At 42.7% G+C, this 27,972-nt stretch overlaps 1 protein-coding gene across 3 annotated transcripts in view; it reads left to right on the top strand.

The window, feature by feature from the left end:
* Positions 1-27,972, top strand: part of SMCHD1 (structural maintenance of chromosomes flexible hinge domain containing 1) — a 123,030-nt gene that overhangs the window by 3,878 nt on the left and 91,180 nt on the right. For all 3 annotated transcript variants that reach the window (XM_072998827.2, XM_072998825.2, XM_072998828.2), the window contains exons 2-7: positions 19,275-19,350; positions 20,190-20,351; positions 23,512-23,594; positions 23,688-23,818; positions 26,155-26,269; positions 26,961-27,080. In XM_072998827.2, the coding sequence (XP_072854928.2) occupies positions 19,275-19,350; positions 20,190-20,351; positions 23,512-23,594; positions 23,688-23,818; positions 26,155-26,269; positions 26,961-27,080 (687 nt within the window). The remainder of the gene's footprint in view (positions 1-19,274; positions 19,351-20,189; positions 20,352-23,511; positions 23,595-23,687; positions 23,819-26,154; positions 26,270-26,960; positions 27,081-27,972) is intronic.

The following is a 27,972-nucleotide window of genomic DNA, read 5'->3' as shown; positions in this document are numbered from 1 at the left end:
AGAAACAAAATTGACCCTTAATACCCCCACCAGCAAAACAAAAGCCACTCACCCAAAACTTTTTAAAAAAGCAGCACCTTACCGGTCTGAAGCCTCCTCAGCCTCCCGGGCTTCCACTGCTGCTGTTACCGCCATGGCCGGGAGGCTTGAGCCTGGCTGGTGTGCTTTGGCCGCTTGCCTCCCACTCACTCCTCACTGCCCTCTGCAGACTGATGCCGCCACTGGTGCCCGATGCCGGCTCCAGCTCTGGAACCGGCACCAGTGGCTGCTCGCCAGGGCGGCTGCTTTGGTCCTTGGCACTCCTCACCAACCTCCATGGGCTGATGGCGGGAAATTCAAATGGCCTCCTGGCTGGGCTCTATTTCCTGGTGCTGGGTCCGTCCCCACTGCTCGCTTCCGGGCCGAGCTCTGCCTCCCGCAGCCTGGCTGGGAAGCGAGCAGCGTGGACAGACCCAGTGCCGGGAGTCAGAGCCCAGCCAAGATGGGTCCTTGCCTCCTGGTCAGGCTCTACCTCCTGACACTGAGTTTGTTCGCACTGGTCCACCATGGCCAGGAGGCCAGCGGCCGAAGCACCCTGGACAGGCTCAAGCCTCCCACCACTGGGCCGAATGGAGCTGTTCATAACTCAAAATGTTCTTGGTCAAGGCTTTTGTAGGTCAAGGCACCACTGTAAATGTTGGCTACTTTGGGTGTCCATAGAATTTCAGGAAAAAAATGTACTTCAAAGGTTTGTAAAAGGGGGACACATCTGTCATCCCCAGTTGGCTAGCTATCTCATCTCTGCCTGCTAGGTGACTTCTGGGAAACCCCAGCAGCAGGACAGCCCAGAGGCAGCCCTGACAATAGGCCAGGGTGCCCAGGTGGGAGTGAGGAAGAAGGAGGAAGAACCACAACTGTAGGGCCAGACCACTGGTGGGATTGGGTGGTGGAAGCCAGGAATAAAAGAGGAAGAGGAGGGGATCAGAGGCATCTGGTCAAGGGCCTGGGAAGAAGTGCTCTTGGTCTTTTGCTTCCTTAGGGGAGAACTGCTCACTACTCCACGACCTGACTGGAGATTGGGTCAGAGGCTACAGTGTGGAAGTGGTTATCTTACTCTCCTCATTATGTTTATGATGGAGGCCAAAACGTCCAACCTAGTCTCAAATGGAAAGGCCCACACAAACCTAGAAACAGTGCTGAAGGCAGCGGTGAGAGCAGCAGTTGCTTACGCAACTGGCTTGGGGGAGAGAGGAGCAGTTTTGGCAAGAGGAAATTCATCAGCCTGTCACTACTACCTTTCATTGAGGGATGTTGTTGAGGCCAGTGTCTAAAACTCAGGCCCAGCTCTAGATTTGGACAGTTAATGCCCAACTTAGCCCCAGGCTTGGGTACTTGCTAGCAAGAGGCAGTGATGGAAAGAACTAGTTCCTGAAGGGACAGGGAAAACAAAACACATGGTCTGGGGTGTACTTCCCTTCACTGCCTTGATAAAGGCTAGGTAGAATTTATCCAGACATTTGGAATCCATGGAGCTTATGATTGAGGGGACCCTCCTGGCCACCCTCTATCTCAGCAGGCATGGTGGGGGAGCACAAGGTTATAGTAAAGTCTGACTGTGGGGAACTTGAAAAGTTATAGATAGTTTCTAAAAGAAATGAATGTGGCACAACATTTAATTGTCCTGTGCTATCTTCCTTGGGAATTCTGGGGGCTTTAGTCACCCAGCGTTAAATGGAGGAAGTCTTCATCATCTTGTCAAGGTGATCTTCCCATGTAACTTTGGATTCTAATCTGGGAGATGGCTTTATATCTAATCATAATTGAACAGACAAATTGAGAGGTGCTTGTACGCTCTTTGCATTGAAGCCATGGATGGAAGAGAGATGCTTCTGGGTGTTTTCAATTTTTCATATCTGTTTTGGTGGTCTCTCTTCAAGTACTTTCACTTTATGTGATATTGGAAGGCTGTTTCCGATAGTGTGTTATTCTATTGTGTTCATATCAAATACACCTATTAAGAGCTCAGTAGTTTAGGTATCTGGTTGCAGAGCGAGAGACTGGGAGTTTGATTCCCCACTGTGACTCCAGAAAGAATAGGCAGCCGGTGGAATCATGGACAAGCTGCTTAGTCCCAGAATGCCCTCAGAAGAAGGGAATGATAAACCACTTCTGTGTATTCTCTATGTAGAAAATGCTGGAAAAGGCTGCCATAAGTCAGAATCATCTTGATGGCATGCAGTTATTATTAATTCTCATAATTTTTCATAAGCCTACAAATATTGTATTCTCGAAGGCTTTCACGGCTGGGATCCAATGGTTGTTGTAGGTTTTCCGGGCTGTTTGGCTGTGTTCTTAAGGTTTTTCTTCCTAATGTTTTGCCAGTCTCTGTGGCCAGCATCTTCAGAGGACAGGAGTCAGAACTCTGTCTGTGCTCTGGTCTGTTCTTACTCCTCTCCTCTGATGCCGGCCCCAGAGACTGGTGAAACGTTAGGAAGAAAAACCTTAAGAACAACAGCCATACAAATATTGTTCATTGTACCTGTAGCAAAGTATCTCTTGATTTGGTTGGTCTCTTGATCACTTGCATTCTCTTTTATCCTGTGTACTTTCCTAACTCACTGCTAGACCCTGATCTGTGCCAAGCACTTGGTATAAGGGGGAGTTACTCCAGCTGAGAAGAAGTGACTGCTAAGAGGAAGTGATTTATCCAGTTGGCTGTGGGGGGGAGCTAGCAGCTGCACTCAAATCTAGAGTCAATGGGAGGACATGATCAGGAACTTGTGAACAGGGAGAGTAAACAGGGACATCAAATGTAGGGGCATTTGAAGGAGAGGCTAGAATTTTGGTTGTTTCCTCCACTGCCTGTATAGGAAAAAGCATAGATGTTAAAGAAGCATATTTCTAACTTTAGAACAGTACAACAGTGGAAGCAGTTACCTCAGGAGTTGGTGAATACTCCAATACTGGAGGCACTTAAAGGAAACTTAAGACAACCACCTGGGAGATATCCTTTGTTTGTATTCCTGTTTTGAGCAGGGGGCTGGACTTGATGGCCTCATAGACCCCTTCCAACATCACTATTCTATGATCCTATTAATAAATGGATCTCTGACTCTTTGAAGATTCAAAGTCAATGTGGTTAACTGCATATTGATTCCATTTAAAAATGAATAAACTATCTCCATATGCCCTATAACTTCAAGGTATATACTTTGCTTACCTAAGGACCTTTAAACTTTTCCCCTGCCAATGCCGCCCTAGCTAGCCAACAAATTAACACTAAACAAAGCTTTACTAAATGATTTAGATTTTCCTGACCCTTCAGATCACCAACTTAAGACTCTCCTATTTGACTGGGGCCTTTAGGCTTTAGTTTGCTTTCATTTTGAGTGACCTGCCAGTTTTTATAATAAGTTAGAGTATGCCTTGTGGTTGATTCTATACCTTGAAATGCTGCTTTGACTGTTTTTATTATATGCTATTACCTTCTCACATTGGATTGTATCTCCACTTATGGCTGTTTACATTGTTTATATGCTATTACCTTCTCACATTGGATTGTATCTCCACTTATGGCTGTTTACATTGTTTATGTTACTTATATGGAGTTATATAGAAGGCTGTATACTCTCTACACCTTTTCTTCATTACCCTTCCCTCCCACTTTAGCTCATAGTTGGACGTCTTTCTCTTGATTGTTCTTCCATGTGACTCCTGTGAGCTTTGATTTCTTTTTATAACCTGAATATTCCTGTTACATATAAGAACAACACATTTTGTTCAGTTTGAAGATATCAACAGGACACAGTTCAGGTTGACATGAAACTTTCTAAAGTTCTAAAACACTGAAATTAGAAGTTGTAATGACTAAAATGCAGCTTCATTTAGCTCTGAAGAAAGTCTCTGGATACCTCATTAAATCACATTCTTTGAGTTTATTTTTAAAATTAATTAGAAGTTTTGCATCATTATGTGTACTTGTAGCCATTCCTCAAAAGGCCGCTGTATACTTTAGAACAATGAGTGTAAATCAACACTAGCAATCTGCATATGAAGATTTTCCCTCCCTGTAAGAAACAGCAGGGATAGCTGAAACAACAATGCCTTTAAGGTCTGATACCATTGTGGTGGAATGCCCATGTCCCACCTGTCCATCATGTGGAGCTCTAGAACTGGAGCCTATGAGAGGACAGGAGGGCAGAGTCAAGGGAACAGTTAGAGGCAGTTGGGAGACTGAGAGTGAATGAGAGGGGAGGATTTGAGAGTTTTTAGGAGAGAGAAGGGAAAGTTGATGTGGTATAGTTGGTTTATGGATTAAAGAATAGCTAAAAGATAGAAATATAATAAATAGACAGTCATTTGATAGTATTCCAGCGATTAACAGTTATTAGTATGAAAAATGATGTCCATAAAGAAACTTGTTTAATACTCAAGCAATGTGTGCAACGTAATAAAGCATCTATGAATAATACTTATGTGATTTAACAACAACATAATAAATAATCAGTTATATTTGATTACATGTGTCTTTGCAACATCTATGGTAAATAGTGGATTAAGATCCATTGGTGGCAGTTGGTGAAAGAAGAAATAAGCAAGTCGTGTCCAAAGGTGGACCTGGGTTTGTCACAGTGTGTCAAAAGTGGTGGTAGTGGTGGGATACAAATTGAATTCCAGTAAGCCATGGGATGCGAAGTGAATAAATTCCAGTAAGCCAAAGAAAGGGAAAAGAAATTCTCTGAGTCAGTTAGTCAAGGGCCACGGAGAAGGAGTAGGAAACCCTAAAGCTCTGTGTGGATAGCTTGGAAGGGACTCCTGATCATGGAAAGACTAAAGCAGGAAAGGACTCTGAGGAGAATTCTGTGTTGAAAGTTTACCTCAAGCTTAGAGAAAGGCCAAGGGGCTAACTTTGGATCCCAAGCTCTGAAAAAGGAGTGCTGAAGGGAATAGAAGGGAGGCCAGGGTCAAGGAAATCGCTTAGGAAACTAAATCTAACTGTGGCTGGAATAAAATAAATATTAAGGAGAAAAGCTTGGTGTCTGGAGACTGACAGAAACAGTGTATCAGAACCAGAGAAAGTGAGGCTGGGTGCCTAAGGAAATTAAGTAACAATCTGCAGCGGCCAGCAAGAGGCTACTATCTATCATTCTCTAACACAGAAAAGGAAAAAGTATTTTTAAATTGAGGTCTATTTGCCTCTATTAAACTAACCAACTGATCCAAAAGAAAAAGAAATAAACCATGCCTTCTAAGAGAGGGAAACGATTAAAAATGGAGGTATTGGATGTTCAAAGTTTACCTCACGAAGAAGAAAGCCCTGAGTTAGCTGAGCATGAGGCGCAGGAGGAAGATACCTCAAGGGAAGAAATTGGGTTAACCTCCCAAGAGTTTGACAGATGGAGGGTGCAGCAGGAATTTAAATTAAAAGAGTTACAGCTCAAGGCTAAGGCTGAGTCCAGAGAAAAAGAGATGGCTATGGAAATGAGAGCAAAAGAGATGGAATTCCAACTAGAAATGAGATGGTTGGAATTATTATCCCAAAACAATAATAATAATAATTCACATCCTGAGGCGAGTTTATCAAAAGCAGACTTAAAGAAATTCCCTCAGTTCAGAAAGGCTGATTGCCCAGAGGCATTCCTCATTGCTTTCAAGAGGAAATGCTGGGATTATAAGGTGAAAGATGAGGAGAGAATGATCCTGAGAAGATCTCAAATAAGTGGAGAGTTAAATGAGATTTATTCTCAAATGCCCCAAGGTCAGGCAAGAGACTATGAGGCATTCAGAAAATTGTTTTTTGCAAGATATAGAATCAATGCTGAGCACCTCAGAAGGAAATTTAGACAGTTAATTAAAAAGCCTGAGCAATCATTAATTAGGAGCCATTCTAGTTAGATACTTGTAGAAGTGGCTGGAACAGGCAAATGTAGAAACTTTAGATGCAATGAAAAACAATATTGGGTTAGAACAATTCTATTCAGTTCTGCCTGGAGAACTAAAGTAATTGGTTAGGGACAAAAAGCCCAAAATTGTACAGCAGGCCAGTGAAGCTGCTGATTGTATCTCAGAAATAAAAACCCCAAAATATTCTGAGGTAAAACTTGGAGGTACAGTGGGGTCTTGACTTGAGAACTTAATCCGTATTGGAAGGCGGTTCTCAAGTCAAAAAATTCTCAGGTCAAATCTGCATTTCCCATAGGAATGCATTGAAAACCATTTGATCCGTATCTGCTCTTTTCCGTCCATAGAAACTAATGGGAAGCTGCTATTCCGCCTTCGACCACTAGAGGGGGATATTTTGTTTCTTTTTTTCTTAGGTCAAGAAAGGTTCAGGGAAGGCAGGGAAAATACAGTCCAGGCAGTACAGTACCAGGCAGTCCGAAGACTGTCTCCCAATCCACTCTCTAAACGCTGGGAGGAGTGAGGAAGCAGACAGGCACCCTTTTCACTGGCCAACAGTTAACTGAAAGTTCACATTTTGCACTTTCCCTGCCTCCCACGTGGTTTTTTTTTCAGTTCTTAACTCAAATCTAAGTATGTAAGTCAAGTCAATATTTTCCTATGAGAGCGATTCTTAAGTCAAAATGTTCTTAACTCGAGCCGTTCTTAAGTCAAGACCCCATTGTAAAAGGTGGGATGAAACAAGGAAAAAACCCAGAGATTACCATCAAAACAATCAAAATACTGGAGGCCATTTTAGAGGCAAGCCCTCAGAGCAGAATCAACTGAAGATTAAAAGCTTTGAAGGGAAGGGAGACAAGTCTCCATATTTTGAACAAAGAGCCCCTAAAACATGCTATGGGTGTGTAGAAAAAGGGCATTTCATTTCCCAGTGCCAAACCTTAAAGAATAAAGAGGTTCAATAGAAAGGAGGAGCAAATGTACCCAGGAAAGTGTACTATGTGCAGCAGCAGGGAAAGACAGTTGAGGCAAATGAAAATGGCGCTGAAACGGAGATGGCAGAGGGCCTGGAAAAACAGCTTCCATTAGCCAACATTGTCCAATGCTTTTATATAGAAAGTAACCAAGAACTGCTTCAGTGTTCTGGTGAAAACATTTATATACATGATACAAAATATCTAGCATTGAGAGACCCTTGATCTCATGTGACTTTGTGTCATCCTGATATTATCCCTCTGGAAAATATAGTGGGAAATGAATACATAACCATCAAAGGGATAAGGACTGAATTGATTATACTACCTATGGCTCAAATACCAATGAAATCTCAAGGATGGAATGGAGTGTGGAAGGTAGGCCTCACGAAGCAAATGCCTGTTCCCTGTTTGATTGGGTTAGATCTATCTGAGTATGTAATGAGTGTTTTAAACGCTACTTGCTCCCAGATAGAAAAAAGAGAAAAACCTGAAGAAAATTGTGAGATCCCTAATGAAATTATAGAAGGAGATGAAGACAATAAAACAGCTGAGGTGGTAGTTATAAGGAATCCTCATGAAAAGGCGTTTAAACAAGAGCAAATATAGGATTCTACATTACACAAATGCTTTAAGTCAGCCAGAGAAGGAACACTAACCCCTGAAAGCCCTGAAAGGTTCTTTGTGGAAAAAGACCTGCTATATAGAAAGGTCTTAATAAATCCTCATAGGGGAGGGGAAAATATTCATAAACATTTTTATGATTACATGGTAATCCCTTTTAAATACAGGGAAAGGATTATGGAGAAGGAACATAAAGACACCTTTGTGGCTCATTTGGGAATCACACGAACAAAGCTGAGAATAGCTCAGAATTTCTACTGGCCAGGAATGTGGGAGCAAATAAAATTACACTGTCAAAGCTGTGATGTATGTCAAGGGCAAGATACAGCCAATGATAAAACAAAAGCTAAGCTGTACCCTTTACCAGTCATATCAACCCCATTTCAACGCATTGGCATGGACATTGTGGGACCCTTGCCTACAGTAACGGGGAGACAGATTCATACTAACGATAATAGATTATGCCACAAGATACGCAGAAGCCATTCCATTGCGAAATGCAGAAACAGAATCTATACCAAATGCCTTAGTAAATTATATGTGTCGCATGGGCTTCGCTTCAGAAATTGTCATGGATTTGGGAACATCATTTACATCCAAATTAATGAAGAGACCTCTGGGTAGAGTGGGCGGCATATTAAACAAACAAACAAACAAACAAATAAATAAATAAATAAATAAATAATAAACTTTGTGGCATATATCATATAACATCATCTCCATATCAAATGCACTTGAACGATGGGAACATTTCAAGAACGCTGTTTATAACACCACCTTGTCCACATTTGGCAAGAAGACCAAAAGGACAGCAGACTGATTCAAAGCCCATTTGGAGGAGTTGATGCCAGCCATCAAGGATAAGAGGAGAACTCTAGCAGCATACAAAGTCTGTCCTAGTGAATACAACATGCAGGCTCCTTGAGTTGCTCGTAGCAAAGTTCCAAGAAGCTGCCAGGAGATGTTCCAATGATTATTGGCTTCAGCTCTGCTCTCAGATACAGATAGCAGCGGACACAGGTAACATCAAGGGAATATATGACGGTATCAAGCAGGCTTTAGGTCCAATACAGAAGAAATCTGCTCCCTTGAAGTCTGCTACAGGCGTGATCATCCAGGACCGAGCACAGCAGATGGACCGCTGAGTGCAGCACTACTCTGAGCTATATTCCAGAGAGAATGTAATAACCGAAGAAGCATTAAATAACATTGAGTGCCTGCCTGTCTTGGAAGAGTTGGACAGCGAACCAAACTTAGCAGAAATAAAAGCGGCCTTGGATTACCTCGCCTCTGGCAAAGTACCTGAAAGAATAACATCCCTGTTGAAGTGCTGAAGGGCTGTAAAGAGATCATCACCACCGAACTGTATGAAGTCTTTTGTCTTTGCTGGAGGGAAGGTGGAGTACCACAGGACATGAAGGATGCAAACATTGTCAAATTGTACAAGAACAAAGGAGACATGGCTGACTGCAATAACTACCGTGGCATCTCTCTTCTTAGCGTTGTAGGGAAGCTGCTTGCCTGTGTTGTGCTGAAGAGGCTCCAGGTGCTTGCAGACAGAGTCTAGCCAGAATCACAGTGTGGATTTTGAGCTAATAGATCCACCACTGACAGGGTATTCTCCCTCAGACAGTTGTAGGAGAAATACAGGGAACAACAACAGACACTCTTTGTGTCTTTCATAGATCTCACAAAGGCCTTTGATTTGGTTAACAGGGATGGCCTTTTTAAAATACTTCCCAAGATTGGATGTCCACCTCAACTCCTTAACATCATCAGGTCCTTCCATGAGGAAATGAAAGGCACTGTAGTTTTTGATGGCTCAACATCGGATCCCTTTGACATCCGAAGCGGAGTGAAACAGGACTGTGTCCTCGCACCAACCCTCTTTGGGATCTTTTTTGCTGTCATGCTGAAGCATGCTTTTGGAACTGCAACAGAAGTTGTCTATCTCCGGACTAGATCAGACGGAAAGCTCTTTAGTCTCTCTAGATTGAGAGTGAGGACCAAAGTCCAACTGAAATGCATGCGGGACTTCTTTGCAGATGATGCAGCCATTGTCGCCTACTCTGCTGAAGACCTCCAACAACTCATGAATCGTTTTAGCAAGGCCTTCCAAGGCTTTGGACTAACAATCAGCCTGAAGAAAACACAAGTCATGAGCCAGGGTGTGGACTCACCTCCCTCCATTACCATCTCCACACAAGAATTGGAGGTTGTTCATGACTTTGTGTACCTTGGCTCAATGATCTCTGATACTCTCTCTCTAGATGTTGAGCTGGATAAACGCATTGGCAAAGCAGATACTGTGTTCTCTAGACTCACAAAGAGAGTGTGGTTCAATAAGATGCTGATGACATATACCAAGATCCAGGTCTATAGAGCCTGTGTCCTGAGCACACTCCTGTACTGCAGTGAGTCTTGGACCCTTTGTGCACATCAGGAGAGGAAGTTGAACACCTTCCATAGGCGTTGCCTCCGATGCATTTTTGGTATGACCTGGCAGGACAAAGTTCCAAATAGAGTAGTCCTAGAACAAGCTGGAATTTTTAGCATATATACATTACTGAAACAGCGACGTCTACATTGGCCTGGGCATGTTGTGAGAATGGCTGATGGTCAGATTCCAAAGGATCTACTGTGTGGAGAATTAGTGCAAGGAAATCGTCCCAGAGGGAAACCACAGCTGCGATACAAGGACATCTGCAAGTGGGATCTGAAGGCCTTAGGAATGGACCTCAACAGATGAGCGTTCAGGCTGGAGGCAGGCATTGCATCATGGCCTCTCCCAATTTGAAGAGACCCTTGTCCAGCAGGCCAAGGCAAAGAGAAAGCCACAAAAGCAGCAAAATCAGGGAGCTGGACAGGGGACAGATTGGATTTGTCTTCAGTGTGGAAGGGATTGTCACTCTCGAATTGGCCTCCTCAGCCACACTAGATCCTGTTCCAAGTCCTCCATACAGAGCACATACTATATTCTTTCGAGACTGAAGGATGCCGAATGAGCAGAAACTGAGGCCATATATATGAGATAGACATTTCATACTGTGCACCAACCATTCCCCACTGCTCTGGTTGAGGACAATTAGGGCAAATAACAATAAATTAATGAGATGGGCCCCACTGTTACAAGACTTCGATTTCGAGATCCAGAGCGTGAAGGGGAATCAAAATATAGTGGCCGACACCTTATCCAGAAGACCAGAGGAATGACAGACAGAAAAGAATGTAACTTTTAATGGTATTAAAACTGTTCTAAATAAATATTCTAAGTGTATATGTACATGAAATAAAAGAAAATGCAATTTATAAATGAATTAATGATAAGTAAGGATAAAAGTGACTGCATTGGTTTGAAAATAATAAAAATGTCAGAGGTACCTGATCATAGCATCATCTATTATTTGCATGCACTGTATATGGTTTATTTTTCTTTTATTATTTGATTTATTTGTATTATTATTAACTGTATTCAATTTATGTTTATTTACTTTATGTATATCATTTTTGTGCACTGTCTTACTGTATATGGTTAATTTTCTTTTTTTTTATTTGACCTAGTTGTATTAAGTTAATTTTTTTTAATTTTCTTTTCTCCTTTTCCCCTCCTTTCCTGCTTTTCTCCCCCCCTTTCTTTTTCCCTCCCTTCCTTTCCCCTCTGACATGGAATGGACGGCCTGCCCTCCCAGCGAGGGACCCCAAAACATTTCTGTGGTCATGGGTAGAGGGCGTTATGGCGTTGGCACGGTCCCCACTCGTGCAAGAAGAACGATGAACAGATGTCTGAAGGCTGTACATTGTTCTGAGATCGTGACCAGCCCCCAGTATCGAGGCAGCCAGACCAGTCAGCCTTCCATCCTACGCCTGGTGTTGTTGAATGCCAGGTCTGTATCCAATAAGGCCCAGGTAATCTACGACCTTATCCTGGAGGAGGATGCAGACCTGGCTTGCATAACCGAAACATGGATCGGCGGAGAGGGGGGTCCCCCTCTAGCACTCATCTGCCCGCCCGGCTATGCTGTCCAACACCAGGGTAGACTGGAGGGTCGGGGGGGGAGTAGCCATTGTCCACAAATCCAACTTGGAGGTCGCTAGGCGCTCCTCAGTGGTAAAGCCGGGTCTTGAGGCCCTCCACGTGTCGATTGGGGCCAGGGACGGTATTGGGATCTTGCTGGGTTACCGAGCTCCCCGCGACCCAGCCATTTCCTTACCGGAGCTGGTGGACTTTGTCTCCGCGGCACTGCTGAGTTCCCCGAACCTATTGGTTTTGGGGGATTTCAACATGCATGCGGGGACAGAGACCTCTGGGCCAGCTCTTGAGTTCTTGGAGACCATGGCCTTCTTGAACATGTCCCAACATGTTAACGGCCCCACCCACGTGGGTGGCCACACACTTGACTTGGTTTTTTCCACTAATGGGAATGAGAGTGGTCCGATGGTGACTGACCTTGAGTCGGTACCCTTGTCATGGTCGGATCACCACCTAATAAAGTGTACCATTAAAATGGCTCTCCCCCCCTGCAGGGAGCAGGGATCTATTGTTATGGTCCGCCCTCGAAGGCTACTGGATCCGGTTGGATTCCAGGATACCATGAGAGGTGTTACGGCTGACCTGGCTGGCGCTCCTGTCGAGGCTCTGGTGGATGGCTGGTTTGCTGCCACGACTAGGGCTGTTGACATGATCGCACCTAAACGCCCTCTCTGTTGCAGAGACCGCCCGGCACCCTGGTTTAATCGGGACCTCCGGGCGAGGAAGCGGGTCAGGAGACAGCTAGAGCGCAAATGGAGAAAGGTCCCGACGGATTTCAATAGGATAGCTGTCAGGGTCGCTACTAACCTTTATCTTGCTAAGGTAAAGGCTGCTAGTAGATCATACCTCGCTAACCGGATAAGCGAGGCGTCCAACCAGCAGGCGGATTTATTCCGTATAGTACGCGACCTCTCCGGAATTGGTCCGGGCGATGGGCCTCCCCCTAGTTTTTCACCGGACCAATTTGCAGCATTTTTTAAATCAAAAGTGGAGGCCATCCGCCGGGACCTCTCTCCTTTTTTGAGCACAGTGAGTCGAGCTGAGATGTCCAGCGCTCCGTCTTGCCCGGTGATCCTGGACACCTTTCAGCCTGTTACGCCTGACACTGTCTCCAGGGCGCTTGACCGCTGTCGTGCCACCACCTCCTCTTTGGACCCTTGCCCGGCCTGGCTAATCAAAGCAGCCAGGCCGCTAACAACGGAGTGGGCCACGGCTATAATAAATGGGTCTCTCCTTGAGGGCAGATTTCCATCTGCCCTGAAGGACACACTCATTAGGCCCATCAGGAAGAAACCTAGTTTGGCGGCGGACGAAATTGGCAACTACAGGCCCGTCGCCAATGTTTCTTTCCTTAGCAAGGTAGTCGAGAGGGTGGTGGCCGACCAGCTTCAAGTGCTCCTGGATGAAACAGATGCCCTGGATCCATTCCAGTCAGGCTTCAGGCCGCGCCACGGCACAGAAACGGCTTTGGTCGCCCTGTGTGATGACCTATTGAGGGAGGCCGATAGGGGCAAAGTGTCCCTGTTGGTCCTCCTCGACATCTCAGCGGCCTTTGATACCATTGACCACGGTATCCTCCTGGGGAGGCTCTCCGAGTTGGGAATAGGTGGCCTGGCATTGTCCTGGCTCCGTTCCTTCTTGGAGGACCGCCCCCAGAGAGTTCAGCTTGGGGAGAGAGTCTCGGCCCCGTGGAGCCTCAATTGTGGGGTTCCACAGGGGTCGATTATCTCCCCAATGCTATTTAACATCTATATGAGGCCGCTGGGTGGGGTCATCAGGGGGTGTGGTGCTTCGTGTCACCAGTATGCGGACGACACGCAGCTCTACATCTCCTTTTCGCCAACCGCAGGAGAAGCCATTCTGTGCCTTCAGCGCTGCCTGGGGACTATACTGGAATGGATGCAGGAGAATGGGCTTAGGCTGAACCCGGACAAGACGGAAGTACTGAGGGTGGGCCCTCCCACAGTTGGGGATTTGGGAAACTCCCTCTCTTTTGGGGGGGTGACTCTCCCTGCAAAGGATGGTGTACGCAGCTTGGGGATCCATCTGGACCCGGTGCTCTCCATGGAGTCACAGGTGGCGTCGGTGGTCCGCACCGCCTTTTTTCACCTCAGGCGGATAGCCCAGCTGCGGCCCTACCTGGATGTGGGGGCGCTCACCATCTTAGTACACGCGCTCGTAATCTCAAGATTAGACCACTGTAATGCACTCTACGTGGGGCTTCCTTTGAGGTTGCTGCGGAAATTACAGGTGGTGCAGAATGCGGCGGCCAGATTACTCAGTGGAGTGAAAAAATTCCAACATATTTCACCCACTCTGGCCGCATTGCATTGGCTGCCCATCAGGTTCCGCATCGACTTCAAAGTGTTAACGCTTACGTATAAAGCCCTAAACGGTTTAGGGCCTCAATACCTGGCGGAACGCCTACTCCCACCAAGTTCTACCCGGATCACACGGGCGAGCCAGGAGATGAGGCTGAGGAGCTTAACGCCGAGGGAGGCCCGAAAAGAGAAAACAAGAAATAGGGCCTTCTCGGCGGTGGCTCCTCGCCTTTGGAATAACTTACCTCCTGGCATTTGCGGAGCTCCCTCGCTGGGCACCTTTAAGAACCTATTAAAGACTTGGATGTTTCGGCAGGCCTTCTCTCCAGATTACTTTTGATTTTCTTCTCTCCTTTATTGTTTCCCTATTTTTAATTGTTGTTGTAATTATGCTGTTTTATGTTATTGTATTTTATCTCTGTTGTTGGCCGCCTAGAGTAGTCCACCACGACTAGATAGGCGGGATATAAATTAAATAAATAATAATAATAATAATCTAGCCCACATTCTACCAATTTGCCCACAGCTTGAGAGACCTTGTGAAAAGCCTTTCTGAAATCAAGATACAGTGGTGCCTCGCTAGACAGTTACCCCGCATGACAGTTTTTTCACTAGACATTGACTTTTTGTGATCGCTAAAGTGATTCGCAAAACAGTGATTCCTATGGGGGAATTTAGCTTGACAGTGTTTTGTCCTTGCTTTGTAAACCGATTTTCGCTAGACGACGATTTTGACAGCTCCCTCCGTGCTTGCAAAACAGGTGTTTTCGGGACCTAAGCTTCGCAAGACAGCAATTTAAACATCTGATCAGCGGATCGCAAAGCGGCTTTCCTATGGCCGATCTTCGCTAGACAGCAACAATTCTTCCCCATTGGAACGCATTAAACAGGTTTCGATGCATTCCAATGGGAAAATGCTTTTGGCTAGACTATGATTTCGCTAAAAAGTGATTTCAGTGGAACGGATTATCATAGTCTAGCGAGGCACCACTGGATAAGATTAGTCAAACATAATTTGTTTTTGAGAAACCCACACTAAGTCTTAGAAATCAGTGTCCTTTTCTAAGTGCTCTAAGACTGATTGTCTAATGTTCTGTTCTAGAACCTTTTTCTTGTACAGATGTCAACTTGAACGTCAGTAGTTGCTTAGAATGTCTTTCTTCCTCTTTCGACTGTCTCCAGTCTTCTTTTTATTATTATTATTTTAATTAAACATACAAAAAACAAAAATAAAGAAAAAAGAGAATAGTAATAAAAAAAAACTAAACTAAACTCTCTACTAAAGTAAACCCTCCCCCCTTTGGAGTCAGAGACTCCAGCCTCGTTAACTCTCCTCTCTCCCCGGTTTGGTTTCCAGTGTGAACTAAGTAGATATACATATATAGTAAAATTTGCCCTACGTTCCTGTTTTCCTCTGGGCCCAAGAGTGTATTAGTTCCCAGCTTTGTTTTACATACTGTAGTCTCTTGGTTGTTCCCATAGTGCTTCTGATAGAGTGTCCAGTTCTGCTATATCCCATAGCTTCTTTAAAAACTCTTCTATCGTTGGAATCTCTTCGCTTTTCCATTTTTGGGCCCAAGAGTAATTTAGCTGCTGTGATTATATACATTAGACAATGCTTCAATTTTTTTATCATGAATTCCTGGCATGACATTCAATAATGCAATTTTACCATCATCTCTTTCACCCTCTTATCCTCTAAATCAGGGGTCTCAATCTCAATTTACCTGGGGGCCGCTGAAGGCAGAGTCTGGGTGAGGTTGGGCCGCATCAGATTTTCCACCAAGCGGAGCAAGAGCCCGAGGAAGCCACCCAGGAGTTTCCTTAGCTCGGCTGGGGCTCTGAGGAGGAGGGGCACGTGAGCCCTTGTCGCCGGCCATGACCCCCTCTGGCTCCTTCTTCACTACCACCACCACCATCACCAGCAGCTGGACGAAGAAGCAGAGAAGGGAGAGAGCACCAGCGACCGCCTAGCTGGGGGGGAGGGCAGAACATAATTTTTTAAAACCCTCACAGAATGGCCTTGCCAAAGGAGAAAAGCCTCCATAGGTACCTGCAAAATTAAACAGAACGGGGTGAGGTGTGCGAATGCACGCCCACAAACACACACGGAGGTCCGGCAAACTTCCTCTGAAGGCCCCCCTCAAAAAAAGGTGCACTCAGCAGCAGCAGCAGCTACCCCCACCACAACAGGGGAGCAAACTTTGCGAGGCGAGCCCAGGCAGCCTCCGGAGCCGAGGCGGCTGAAGCAGGATGAAGAGGAGGAGGAGGAAGCACCACTGGGTGCTGAAGCGGCCACTGGCCGGGCTGGTGCTGGGGGTGCCGAGAGAGAAAGAGAGCCAGAGAGCCGCTTCCCTGGAAGAGGCGGCGGCGGCAGCTACTGTTGGAGGCGCTCTTCAAGGATGGGCTGGGAGCGAGCTCCGCTCTCAGGCATCAGTCGGCGGCAGCTCAGGTGCTCGGGGAAAAGAGCTGGCAGCATACCTCACTCACAGGCTCTCCCCCAAGATAGCGCCTCTTGCACCCTCCATCCAGAACTGCAGCCTGCCAGCCGGCAGACAGATAGGCTAGCTGGCAGGCTGCAGTTCCGGATGGTGTGTGTGTGCAAGAGGTGCTGTCTTGGGAGAGAGCTGGCGAGCGAGGCGAGGCTTTCTTTTGACTCTTGACAGCAGAGGATGCATGGGCACTTCGGGGGGGGCAGGCAAGGTGGGGGCCACAAACTATCATCCGGTGTGCCGCAAATGGCCCCCGGGCCGCATGTTTTAGACCCCTGCTCTAAATCATATTCTAATAAGTATGTATACATTTTTAAATTATTCCTTTCTTAATTGTACACTGTATAGCCTTCTTTATCAAGCTTAGAGACGTTACAGTCAAGTTTATATACATGAGTATGTTACAGTCAAGTTTTGGAACTAGCAGAACATTCTTAATTTGTTTTCTCAAACCTGGTATAAATATTGTCCCTTCTCCAGCCACAGGAGACCGTTCTCCGTTTGCCAAACTGATGAAGTTGTGCTCTGAAGCTCCTAGAAAAAGAAAACAACTTCCTGTCGTTAGTTAAATGGCAAACAGCTCCGCTGTCCAGGATCCAGGTGCTGACCTTGTTATCAACAGCTGCCTGCACAAGAAAAATCCTCCCTTTTCTGTCAGTTTTATTTCTGCTGGAGGCTTCTGAACAGTCTTCCTGAAGATGTCTCTGAGAGCCACAGATGAAGCAACGTTTCACAATAAATGCTTTGTTTTCTTGCTCTCCCCTCCTGAATGCAGTTCTCCTTCGCTGTGGGCTGTATTGTCTCATTTTATCTTCTGATCTTTCACTTCTTTTTCTAGCCTCCTCAAGAAGCCTGCTCATGATGTACTGAAGAGTTAAATCTCTTTCTGGCATAGATTCAAGGCTTGTCACTAATACGTCATAACATTCTGGAAGACTGCTCAGAATAATATATGCCTTATGCGACTCTGTAAATTCCATATTTCTCTGTTGAAGCTCATTAAACAGGTTTTTCATCTTTTGCAAGTGATTGGACATGCTTTCTCCTTCTTCTAGTTTAGCCTTATACAGCTTTCTGGTTAAGGATACTTTAGTTCCTGTTGAATCATGAACATACTGTAAATTTGTTTCAGCATGTCCCAACATTCTTTAGCTGAAGTCAGTCCACTTACATGAGTCAGTTGGCTGTCTTCCAGGCAAAGAATTATCGTAGATAAAGCTTTCTCGTTTTTCCTTTGTTCCTCCTCATCTAGGGCAGCAGGGGGGTTGCTTACTATCTCCCACAATTCCTCCCGTCTCAGGAACCTCAGCTTTCACTGACCACGTCTGGTAGTTATTTTCATTACTGGAAAACCTCCCATACTGCCAAACACCTGCATGTTGCTGCTTTTCTCTTGGTCCTCCGTTTTTCTTCCCCTCCTGGGCTCTAAACGGCAGAACTTTCACTTCCTGGACTCTCTCTTGCCTCTCTGGTACCCACTGGTACTCACCGGCTTCCTTGACGCAACGCGGGTATCGCAGGGCGCAGTGCTGGGCCCATAACCTTCTGTCAGTGTTTCTTAGTGCAAATCGCGGTTTTAGCAGAGTGATTCGCAGTCCAGGCAGTCCAGAAATAACTCACGCACAGTCAAGCACCATTTCCTTCAGCAACGTGTATTTACAGCAGAATTTACAGCATTCTGGCAGCATAACGAGTAGAAGTGATCTTCAAGCAGGCTTTATTTTCCCCCCTTTTTTCCGTGTTTCCCCCAAAATAAGACAGGGCTTATTTTCAGGGGATATTTTAGTGTTTTCATGTACAACAATCTACATTTATTCAAATACAGTCATTTCATCTTCTTCTGGTTGCTGCACATTAGTGGAGGGCCGGTTTTACTTAACTAGGACTTATTTTTGGGATAGGACTTATATTACAAACATCCTGAAAAATCATACTAGGACTTATTGTCAGATTAGGTCTTATTTTCGGGGAAACGGTTCTAGCCCACTCCCAACCAAGTCAACGACTCACTTCCACAACTAGCAGGAGCCCCTCTGCCACAGAAACACCATCAGCCATAAGCTCACTTTGTTTTGTCTCAAAGAGAGGAAGAGAGAAAGAGGACTTTATTGATCTGTAATTCATACAATTTTTTAACAGAAGATAAAAACCACAGAATGGTTGCGTGACTAGATTCTCAGATTGCTGTAGATCTTCCAGGATTTTTCAACATTAAGACCCAAAAGGGCTGTTCTTGTTTAAACATATTTTTAGTTGATCAGTGTCAATCCTTGTTTAGTCTCTTCTTCCAATCCTACATAAAATACCATGCTTATTCTTATTCACTTCCTTCTTCTCATGACTTTATAGTAACGGGACGCAATTATAAAACTGGTACAGTATGTGCTTAGTCATGTCTCCAGTGCAAATGCAACAATATTTAATTAATTAATTAATTTTATTTTATTTTATTTTATTTTATTTTATTTTATTTTATATCCTGCCTTTCTGGTTGGGTGAGGACCACTCTAGAAAGGTGTCGCTTCTTAACACAAGACCAAAAATAAATAAATAAATAAATCATGAAATGGTAACGAGAAAAGAAAAGTACAGGTTATAAGAGAGGATAATTTGGGATAAAGTCAGTGAAAAAAGTGCAGCAAATAGAAAATCTCCTGGATGAAGAATCCAAGAGACGGGTTTGTATTCAGCACAGCACATTGTTCAAAGCTACTGTATCAAAAGTCAGTACAATATAGCCATGAGGACATCCAGTGTTTAGCAGGAGCAGGAGAAGAAAAAGAGAAAAATGGACAGGTGCTATTTCCTTCATGCACTACTTGTAGATATGGTTCGAAACTAGGCATATAGATAATATTGCTCAGTAGTCCATTTCTTAAGCTGCTTCAATGTTTTGACCCCAATTTTTACATTTTCCCCTTTGCATAATTTAATATTTAACTTGGTCTTCTAGGTATTTGGCATTTCATCTGAAGAAACTTTTGTTATCACAACAACTAGCAGAAGAGAGATCACGAATGAAAACTTTGGTATGTTTCTGTTTCTCTAACCAGACAAATCTATATCAGAATAGCATCTGCTGAAGTAGAAAAAGTCTGTAAAACCTATGTTCCACCTTTTCCCAGTTGTTTGTCCTCACACTGCCACAGGACTCCATGTTTATTAAAATAATGTTTTTGATCTGGGTACTCACCATAGGAGGATTGTGAAACCTATGATTAGGACTTAGAAAAAACTTCAAAATCCTGAATGTACAAATGAAAGTTTAAGAGTTGATATCACAAAGTTTACATTCTAATGCCTCAGAGTTTTAGATAGTAAGAGTAAACATGCATTATTTCTTTTTATTATTATAAAATATAAAAATCCTAATTATAAATATACTATAAAACATATTATAAAAATATTTTTAAACCGCCTGGTTAGTTAGGTATTTGAATTTTTCCCCCTAATTTTGTCTACACTACAACCATGTTAAATTGCTTTTATATAGTGTGAGCTTTCCCAGTGTGGTGTAGTGAGTAAAATGATAGAGTAGGATTCTGGAAAACAGTGTTCAAATCCCCATTTGGCCATGGAAACTCACTGGGGGAATGGAACTTGTAAAACCACTCCTTAATTATTTTACTTACTTTGAAAGCCCTATTAGGGTTGCTGTAAGTCAGTTTCAACTTAACCGCACAGAATACACATATACAAGTAGATTTTATATACAGTTCAGAGGTGGAAATATACACAATCTACTTTTTTTTACTTTTACAATTTTTGAAAAAGAAATTACATTGTTTACATTTTGTAAAGTCAGTATAGAAAACAATAGAAACAGAAGTTGGTTTTCTTTTTTTAAAGTTCCACGTATATCTTATAGGTGGCATTGTTAAAGATCAGATGACTTTCTACTTGCTACAATCAGTTGATCAGTTGCTTCCCTCAGCAACAAAGGAAAGAATTGATTTCCTTCCACATTATGACACACTTGTGAAAAGCGGAATGTATGAATACTATGCTAGTGAAGGGCAAAATCCTTTGCGTAAGTATTTCAGGTGTTATTTGAATTTTAAGTGTTTTGATAAAGTAAATCAATGTACTGTGTTAAAATAAATGCTTTGCTATTAAATTCATGTTAAGTTTAGTTTTGGAAAAAAAACAGCAAGTTTACTGGATGCTTTCCTTTTCTCTTGTATCACATTACTTTTTTATTTTATTAATAATGGAGACATTCTATACACTCTTTAAAAAGTTGGTTAACCATCTCAACTGTCCAACAGCCATGCACCACATTCACTGAGGCTGCGTTCGACCTTTAACTTCAGATCATAATACCATTCATTTCTTTATGGATTCCTGAATATGTTGAAGGGTCTGCCTAAGGAGAGTTTTGTTTTAGTCATGATATGTGCTGTGTAATGAATTTATACTCACATTGGTGATGCATAAGTACAGTAGGACCACCATATCCATGGAATCAGTAATTACAGATTCGGATATCCACTGCCTGAAAATATTAATTCTTTTAAAAATAGAAATAGGTGTTTCCAAGGTTTCCAGCCACTGCTTCCATTACCTCTCCTCTACTAAGATATCTTCCCCGTCCCCAATCCCCATGGTCTTGCCAGTAGTGAGAAAGCATGGAAGACAGGAAACAGGCTTCCCCTCTTTCCACCTCAGGAGTTTGTGTGGGTAAAATCAACTGATACGATTTAACACCACCCCACTATATATAAGGTCCATGGTTTTCAGCATCCATGGGGCGGATTGGAACCAGTCCCCCGAGAGGATACAGCGGTCCTGCTATACCCATAAATTAGGCAACAGTCTCTTGACAGTTACCCTATTGGCTCCTTTAAAAAAAATTATAGTCCACCAAACCTACTGATGTTTGACCAGACCAGTTTAACTTTTCCTTGTTGGGTCCTGAGGTAAGCAGAGAGTTCAGCAGTGGATGTTAGTAATTCTAATATTGATACTTTATCTAAAATATTGATTGGACCTGACAATTGGTATGGGTATGAAAGCTGAGTTATTGTGACTGCATAGTTTGAATATCATTCTAGAAGAGGTGTTACAGTAGAATGAGACTCTGGCGCTTCCCTTGCACCATCGGAAGACTGGCAGAGGTCCCTCCGAGCAGTGAGCGGCGCTTGCAGAGTTTCCAGCCAAGACTGCTTAGATCATAGAGGGCTGTAAAGAAGGCTCTGTGCAGGTCCAAAGGTCATGTATTTGAGTTCACAAATGACCATTAGAAGAACCACAATTGTAGTTAAGCAACCTGTTCTTCCCCTTCCACATCCATATGCTACAGTAATACAATCTTGTTCACCTCTTTGTAGTGAATGTTTCTGATCCTATAATCTGGAAGGGGAAAATTGGTAAAGCATATATGTGTTCAACTTTTTACTAATCATCCAGAAACATGTATTGTGTGTTTTTGTAAACAAATTATCAACAATAAGGCTTTGAACATGGATAGATAAAATTTTTAACTTATCAAATAACAAGTTAAACTAAACAAATATTCTGTTCTTCATAGTGGCCTGCCAGATGCAAACTCAGAAGCACAGAGTCAATTAGATAGCTTCCTAAAACATTGTATACAGTATGGCACAATTTTAATTAGATCTGACTACATCATAAAAATCTCTGTTCTGCCATCATGTCTCCTCCTGCTGAAGAAATGTCAGCATGCTTCAAACATCTAACAATATAAGTAAATGGAGGGGTGCTTTCTCTCATACACCAGCCTAAAAGAGCTGAGGTAGTTTTCAACAGACACAGTTTTTTTAAACTGTAAGGTATGTGAAATATTTTAAAATATAAATTCAAAAGCACGGAGCATAAATATATTAAATAAATAGATATGTTTACCTTTTATTATGAAGTAGGACTGACATTCACTGCTGAATTATGTCTTAAATGAAAACATTGGTCAAAATATTGTTTGCTTACTTGATCATGTAAGTGTTTCTCCCTCTCCTGCAAGGTTACAACTGTGCTACTTGGTGGACAGCCAGTTGTGAAACCAAATGGTTGAAGAGGAGCTGATGAGAGATTAAAAACTGCTGTACAATTGCCTTTATGTATGTGTGTGTTTTTCCCTGATTTTCGTCAGTTTGTTTTCTCTACTTTGTTCAATTGCTTTCAGACTTTGTTCCCAGTAGTAGTGGAAATGAGTGAAATAAAAGGGAAAGTATTCTCCAGAAACAGGTTCTCTGGAGACTGTAATTACTATTGCTTTTTTTGAGACCTGTTGTGCTATCCCTGCTTCCACTAGGCTACATGAAATACCAACTATCAGCGCTAGCATGACTCCAGCAGCCAGGTGAATTTTTGGTGTTTGCTGGTCCTGCAGTATGCAAGATTGACTATCTAATGTACCACTAGTTATAATTAATTAGAAAATTAAGAAAGAATCTTTTGAAATGTCAGTATTCCTCTCCTCTTACGCCTTTTCTGTGCTTTAAAAAATCTTTTCCATGTTCGTTACTTTACATATGTTGTCTCAGCTTTGGTAAATTTAGATATCATCCATTTTTACCTCTCCTTTTACTGGAAAGTTGTGAGTAAAAATGTTGCGATACATCACAACTCTATTATGTTGTTGATATCAATCAGGAAGGGTTTTTAAAAAGCTATTATACTTATAATTACAATTTCTTATACTTTGCCATCTTGGACCTATAATATATGTTTTTGGTTTTATTGTTTTTAAATTTGTAAACCACCCAGAGTGGACCTTTGGTCTAAATCGGTGGGATAGAAATACAGTAAATAAATAAATAAATAAATAAATAAATAAATAAATAAATAAATAAGTAAGTAAGTAAGTAAGTAAGTAAGTAAGTAAGTAAGTAAGTAAGTAAGTAAGTAAGTAAGTAAGTAAGTAAGTAAGTAAATAAATAAATAAATAAATAAATAAATAAATAAATAAATAAATATTATTTTTTAATCCTGATTATATAAAGCTTATATGACAGCTACTAGCAGTACCTGCTATGTGTACTCATGAGCCTCAGTTATAAGTACCAACTTTCTAATAAACATTTGCCAGTGTAGTTCTCAACAGAGAAAAAGGGACAAAGAACAAGTTAAACTGCATGTTGCCCTTTGGAAGCATGTTAAAAATTGGAATTCTATTGTTTTTTCTTGTCACTCATAAAGTATTGTTTTTTTTTTTTTATTATTTTATTTAGCGTTTGCTCTTGCAGAATTAATTGACAACTCCTTATCTGCCACTTCTCAAAATTCTGGTGTCCGGAGCATACAGTTAAAACTGGTAAGATACTAAGGAACAACTCTACTGTTTGCGCTTTTGCTGTATAATAATAATAGTGCATTTATACATTGTTTTTTCTTCTTTTTAAAACAGTTATTTGATGACACCCAGGGAAAACCAGCTGTTGCTGTAATTGATAATGGAAGAGGCATGACATCTAAGCAACTTAATAATTGGGCTGTATATCGGTTGTCAAAGTTTACAAGACAAGGAGATATAGAAAGGTTTGAATATTGTAACCCTAGTGATCATGTATAATGTTTCACAATCTTGGGTCCTCAGATGTTCTTGGACTGAAACTCACAGAAGCCTTCATCACTAGCTGTGCTGGCCAGGATTTCAGGGAGCTGTAGTCCAAGAACATCTGGGGACCCAAGGTTGGAAACCACTGATGTATAAATCACTAATTTTGTTGTATAAAACCTATTTAGACATATCTGCTTTGCATTCATATCCAGGAGATACGAATATGAAGTGTGTCAGCACAGGTATCTCAGCGCTCCATTCCTGCCCCCCAGAACCAGCCCAGTCCACTTAACGGGCTCCCTGCAGCACACATGTCTGTCAACATCGGCTTCACACCAATTGCAACAGTAGTCCTGCTGGCGCTTCCCTGCCTCTCCCCACAACCGACCACTCCAGTGAGGAGGTGGGAAGATGAGTCTCATGGCTCAGCTGCTCAGCAGTTGGTTGCAGGGAGCGGCAGGCAGGGAAGCACCAGCAGGACTATTGTCACAGTTGGCATGATGCTGAAGTTGGCTGAAACATGCGCTACATGGAACTTGGTAAGAGAACTAGGCTGGTTCTGGTGGGCAGGAGTGAACCGCTGGGACACCTGTGCTGGCATGCTTCATATTTGTATCCCCTGGATACGAATACAAAGTGCACATCTCTAAACATGTTATGTGTATCTTCATTACAATATGATATTGTGCTGCTGACTCCCATTTCTCGAGCAGAGTGAACAAAACCTTGTGGCAAACTGTTTAAAAGAATACTCTCTAAGTATATTTATTCAGAATGAAGGCCAAGTAGAACTTACACCTGACTAAGTATATAAACTGCAACGTAAAACCAATAAATATTAAAAAAAGGAATGTTTGTTGTGAAAACAAACCCAGAATTTTTGCAAAAGAAATGTGTGAAGGACAAAAGGGGTAGAATGGAATACAGTTGGGTAGTATATGGGCTTTCTAGCACAAGCTCAATCCCAACTGTGAAGCATAGTATAAACTCTTACTAATAATCTTTTAAAAATCATCTATATTAGTCAAAGATATATTTGAAAAGATTCCTGCAGCTACTTCTTAAATGCTCAGAAGTCAAAAACAATAGATGGAAAGTCAGAAATAATTCAGTTTAATATTTCAGTGGCTGAAATCCTGTTGCTTAGCATAGTAAGCTCCATAAGTACCATAGTTCAAATGGGACCACTCTAGTTGTGACTAGAAATGGTGGTATTTGTATTTGCGTACAAATACGAATAGCCCTGCACAGGTGGACATAACTGTCCACTCACCCTTCTGCTGCTGCTGTGGGCTCCATGCTCCCTTCCTATTGCTCCAGAGCTTGTAGTTGACTAGCCACTCCTGGCAGGAGGTTGGGACAACAAGCCTCCCTGCCAGGTCGAAGAGTGCCTAGTCGACCATGAGCTCCAGAGTGATAGGAAGGGAGTGTGGAGCCCACAGCAATAGCGAAAGGGTGAGTGGACCCTCGTTATGTCCACTTCATCTCTAGTTGTGACTTATTTTAGCATATTAAGTTGCAACTAGAGTAAGTCCATTTTAATCCACTGAAATTGAGGATTTGAGTCACTGATTCAATGGGCCTATTCTGTTGTTGTTTACTATACTGAGCAACAGGATTTCAGCCACTATTTCAAAGTCTGTTTTTCGTTTCCTAGCATCAAGTCAATTTGCAAATAGTTGGGATATATGATTTCATGTGCCTCACTTTTGTGGAAGATTCATGTGATATAAAGTGTGGGGTTTAATTATTTTCAGATTTCTAAGCATGCCAGTTATGTGAAATGATTGCAATGGACAAACAAAAGACCACAACTAGAGACTTGAAATGCACGTTTATATACATGCATATGCAAATACCAATATAGATGCATGTTGGTGCACAGAAATTGAGAGCTTTAAACCTTCCCTTATTGCCTTATTGGAAGTGGTGTTTGTCTCTCCTATTCCTCATTATTCACCATTAGATTGCTGTATCTCTTACTAATGGTAGAAACACAGGATCGAAATTCTAGGCAGTCCCCAGCACATCACTGTTCTCACATTGTTTACAGCAACACTGGAACAGTTTACCCATGACCACCCTTGTCTACCTTGTTCTAATAATTAATGTCATGTAACTTAGTATATATCAGCAAACGATGAATGTGTAATAGAGATTTAAAGGACTTATAACTTGGGAAAAACTTTATATTGCTTTCATAGATTTCATCACAAATTGGAAGTTGATTCTTTTGATGACTGTTTAAAATGTCATTTGGTAACAGCTGCGTTTTTAACATTTCTTCTATTTTATCTGTGTGTATGTGTTTTAGTGATCATTCAGGATATGTACGCCCTCCTGTGGCACCTCGCAGTTTAAACAGTGATATATCATATTTTGGGGTTGGTGGTAAACAAGCAGTATTTTTTGTTGGACAGTCTGCCAGAGTAAGTAGAATTTAATATTTTACTAGTCGTTTTATGCAGTATTATCTTCTTGATTTGTGCAATGTTGCTTTATTGACACAGATTAACCAAAGATGGCATGATTCTGAGCCTGTGCAGATCACTTCTCAGACATGACACAGAGCATCTCCAAGAAGTGGGCCCCATATTGTGATACAAAGGGATGTTGCCAGATTACCAACACTGATTTGTAGGGAGAAGAGATTAATGAGAGCTGTGAAACAAGGAAAGGGTATAAATATCTTAGTCCATAGTGCTCCTAGCAACTAGCAGGATGATACCGTTGGGCACACTGTGAGTTGCCTTTACTCATGCTGATGACCTTCTTTAAGTAAAGAAGGTGAACAACAGAGCTCTTTTCCACAGTCACTACAACCTGAAATTTGTGGTAATTGTTTTGAACCAGAGATTACACACCTAGAATGAATAAAGTCATCCTGTATTTGAAGGTTTGGCTTGCTGACTTCAGGGGAAGGTAGTCTTTGTCTTAGCAAGTCAGGGTTCCAAGGAATTAAGATGTGGGACAAATTCTTCACTGGGACAAATATGTATGTTGATACCCACATCTGCTGTCATTTTCAGCAGATGTGAATTCCCTGTATCTTTGTGTGTGTTACTAGGAGTGTGACTTTGAGATTGCTCTGATTATATAACATTTTAAAATCCTGAACAGATGATAAGCAAACCTTCAGGTTCTCAAGATGTTCATGAACTTGTCCTTTCTAAGGAAGAGTTTGAAAAGAAAGAGAAGAATAAAGAATCTGTATATACTGGGTACATTAGAAACAGAAAGGTAAGGTCATCGAATCATATCATTGTAGGGTTGGAAGGGACCTTGGAGGTCTTCTAGTAGAACCCCCTGACCAAGGCAGGAGACGTCATACCATCCTGGACAGATGGCTGTCCAGTCTTTTCTTGAAAACCTCCAGCAATGGGGCACCCACAGCATCGGGAGGCAAGTTGTTCCATTGCTTAATGGTTCTCACAGTCAGTAAATTCCTCCTTATTTCCAGTCTCCCTCTGACAAGTCTACCGATTGCTTCTTGTCCTACTCTCAGGTGCAATGGAGAATAAATCAAAGAGGGTTGCCCTTTTCCATGTGGCAACCATTCAGATAGTGGAAGACTGCTATCATGTCTCCCCTCAGTCTTCTCTTCATTAGGCTAAACATACCTAGTTATTTTAGTCATTCTTCATAGGATTTAGCCTCCAGTTGCCTTGTCACATCCTTGAATGGGACGTGGTGGCGCTGCGGGTTAAACCGCAGAAACCTTTGTGCTGCAAGGTCAGAAGACCAGCAGTTGTAAGATCAAATCTACGCGATGGAGTGAGCTCCCATCACTTGTCCCAGCTCAGGTCAATCTAGCAGTTCAAAAGCATGTAAAAATGCAAGTAGATAAATAGGTACCACCACGGTGGGAAGGTAACGGCATTCCGTGTCTAGTCGCACCAGCCACGTGATCACGGAAACTGTCTATGGGCAAATGCTGACTGTATGGCTTGGAAACTGGGATGGGCACCGTGCCCTAGAGTTGGACACGACTGGACTAAATGTCAAGGGGAACCTTTATCTTTACCTTACCCCTTGTCATCTTTGTTGCTCTTCTCTGCATCCCTTCCAGGGACTCAGTGCCTTTTTTGTATTGTGGTGACCAGGTAACTAAATGCGAGTTTAATTTTGGGGT

The sequence above is a fragment of the Pogona vitticeps genome, chromosome 4 (assembly GCF_051106095.1).
Source record: "Pogona vitticeps strain Pit_001003342236 chromosome 4, PviZW2.1, whole genome shotgun sequence".
NCBI classification, from domain to species: Eukaryota; Metazoa; Chordata; class Lepidosauria; order Squamata; family Agamidae; genus Pogona; species Pogona vitticeps.
Note: the sequence above shows the minus strand (reverse complement) of the source record. Positions and strands in the feature narration are given on the sequence as shown.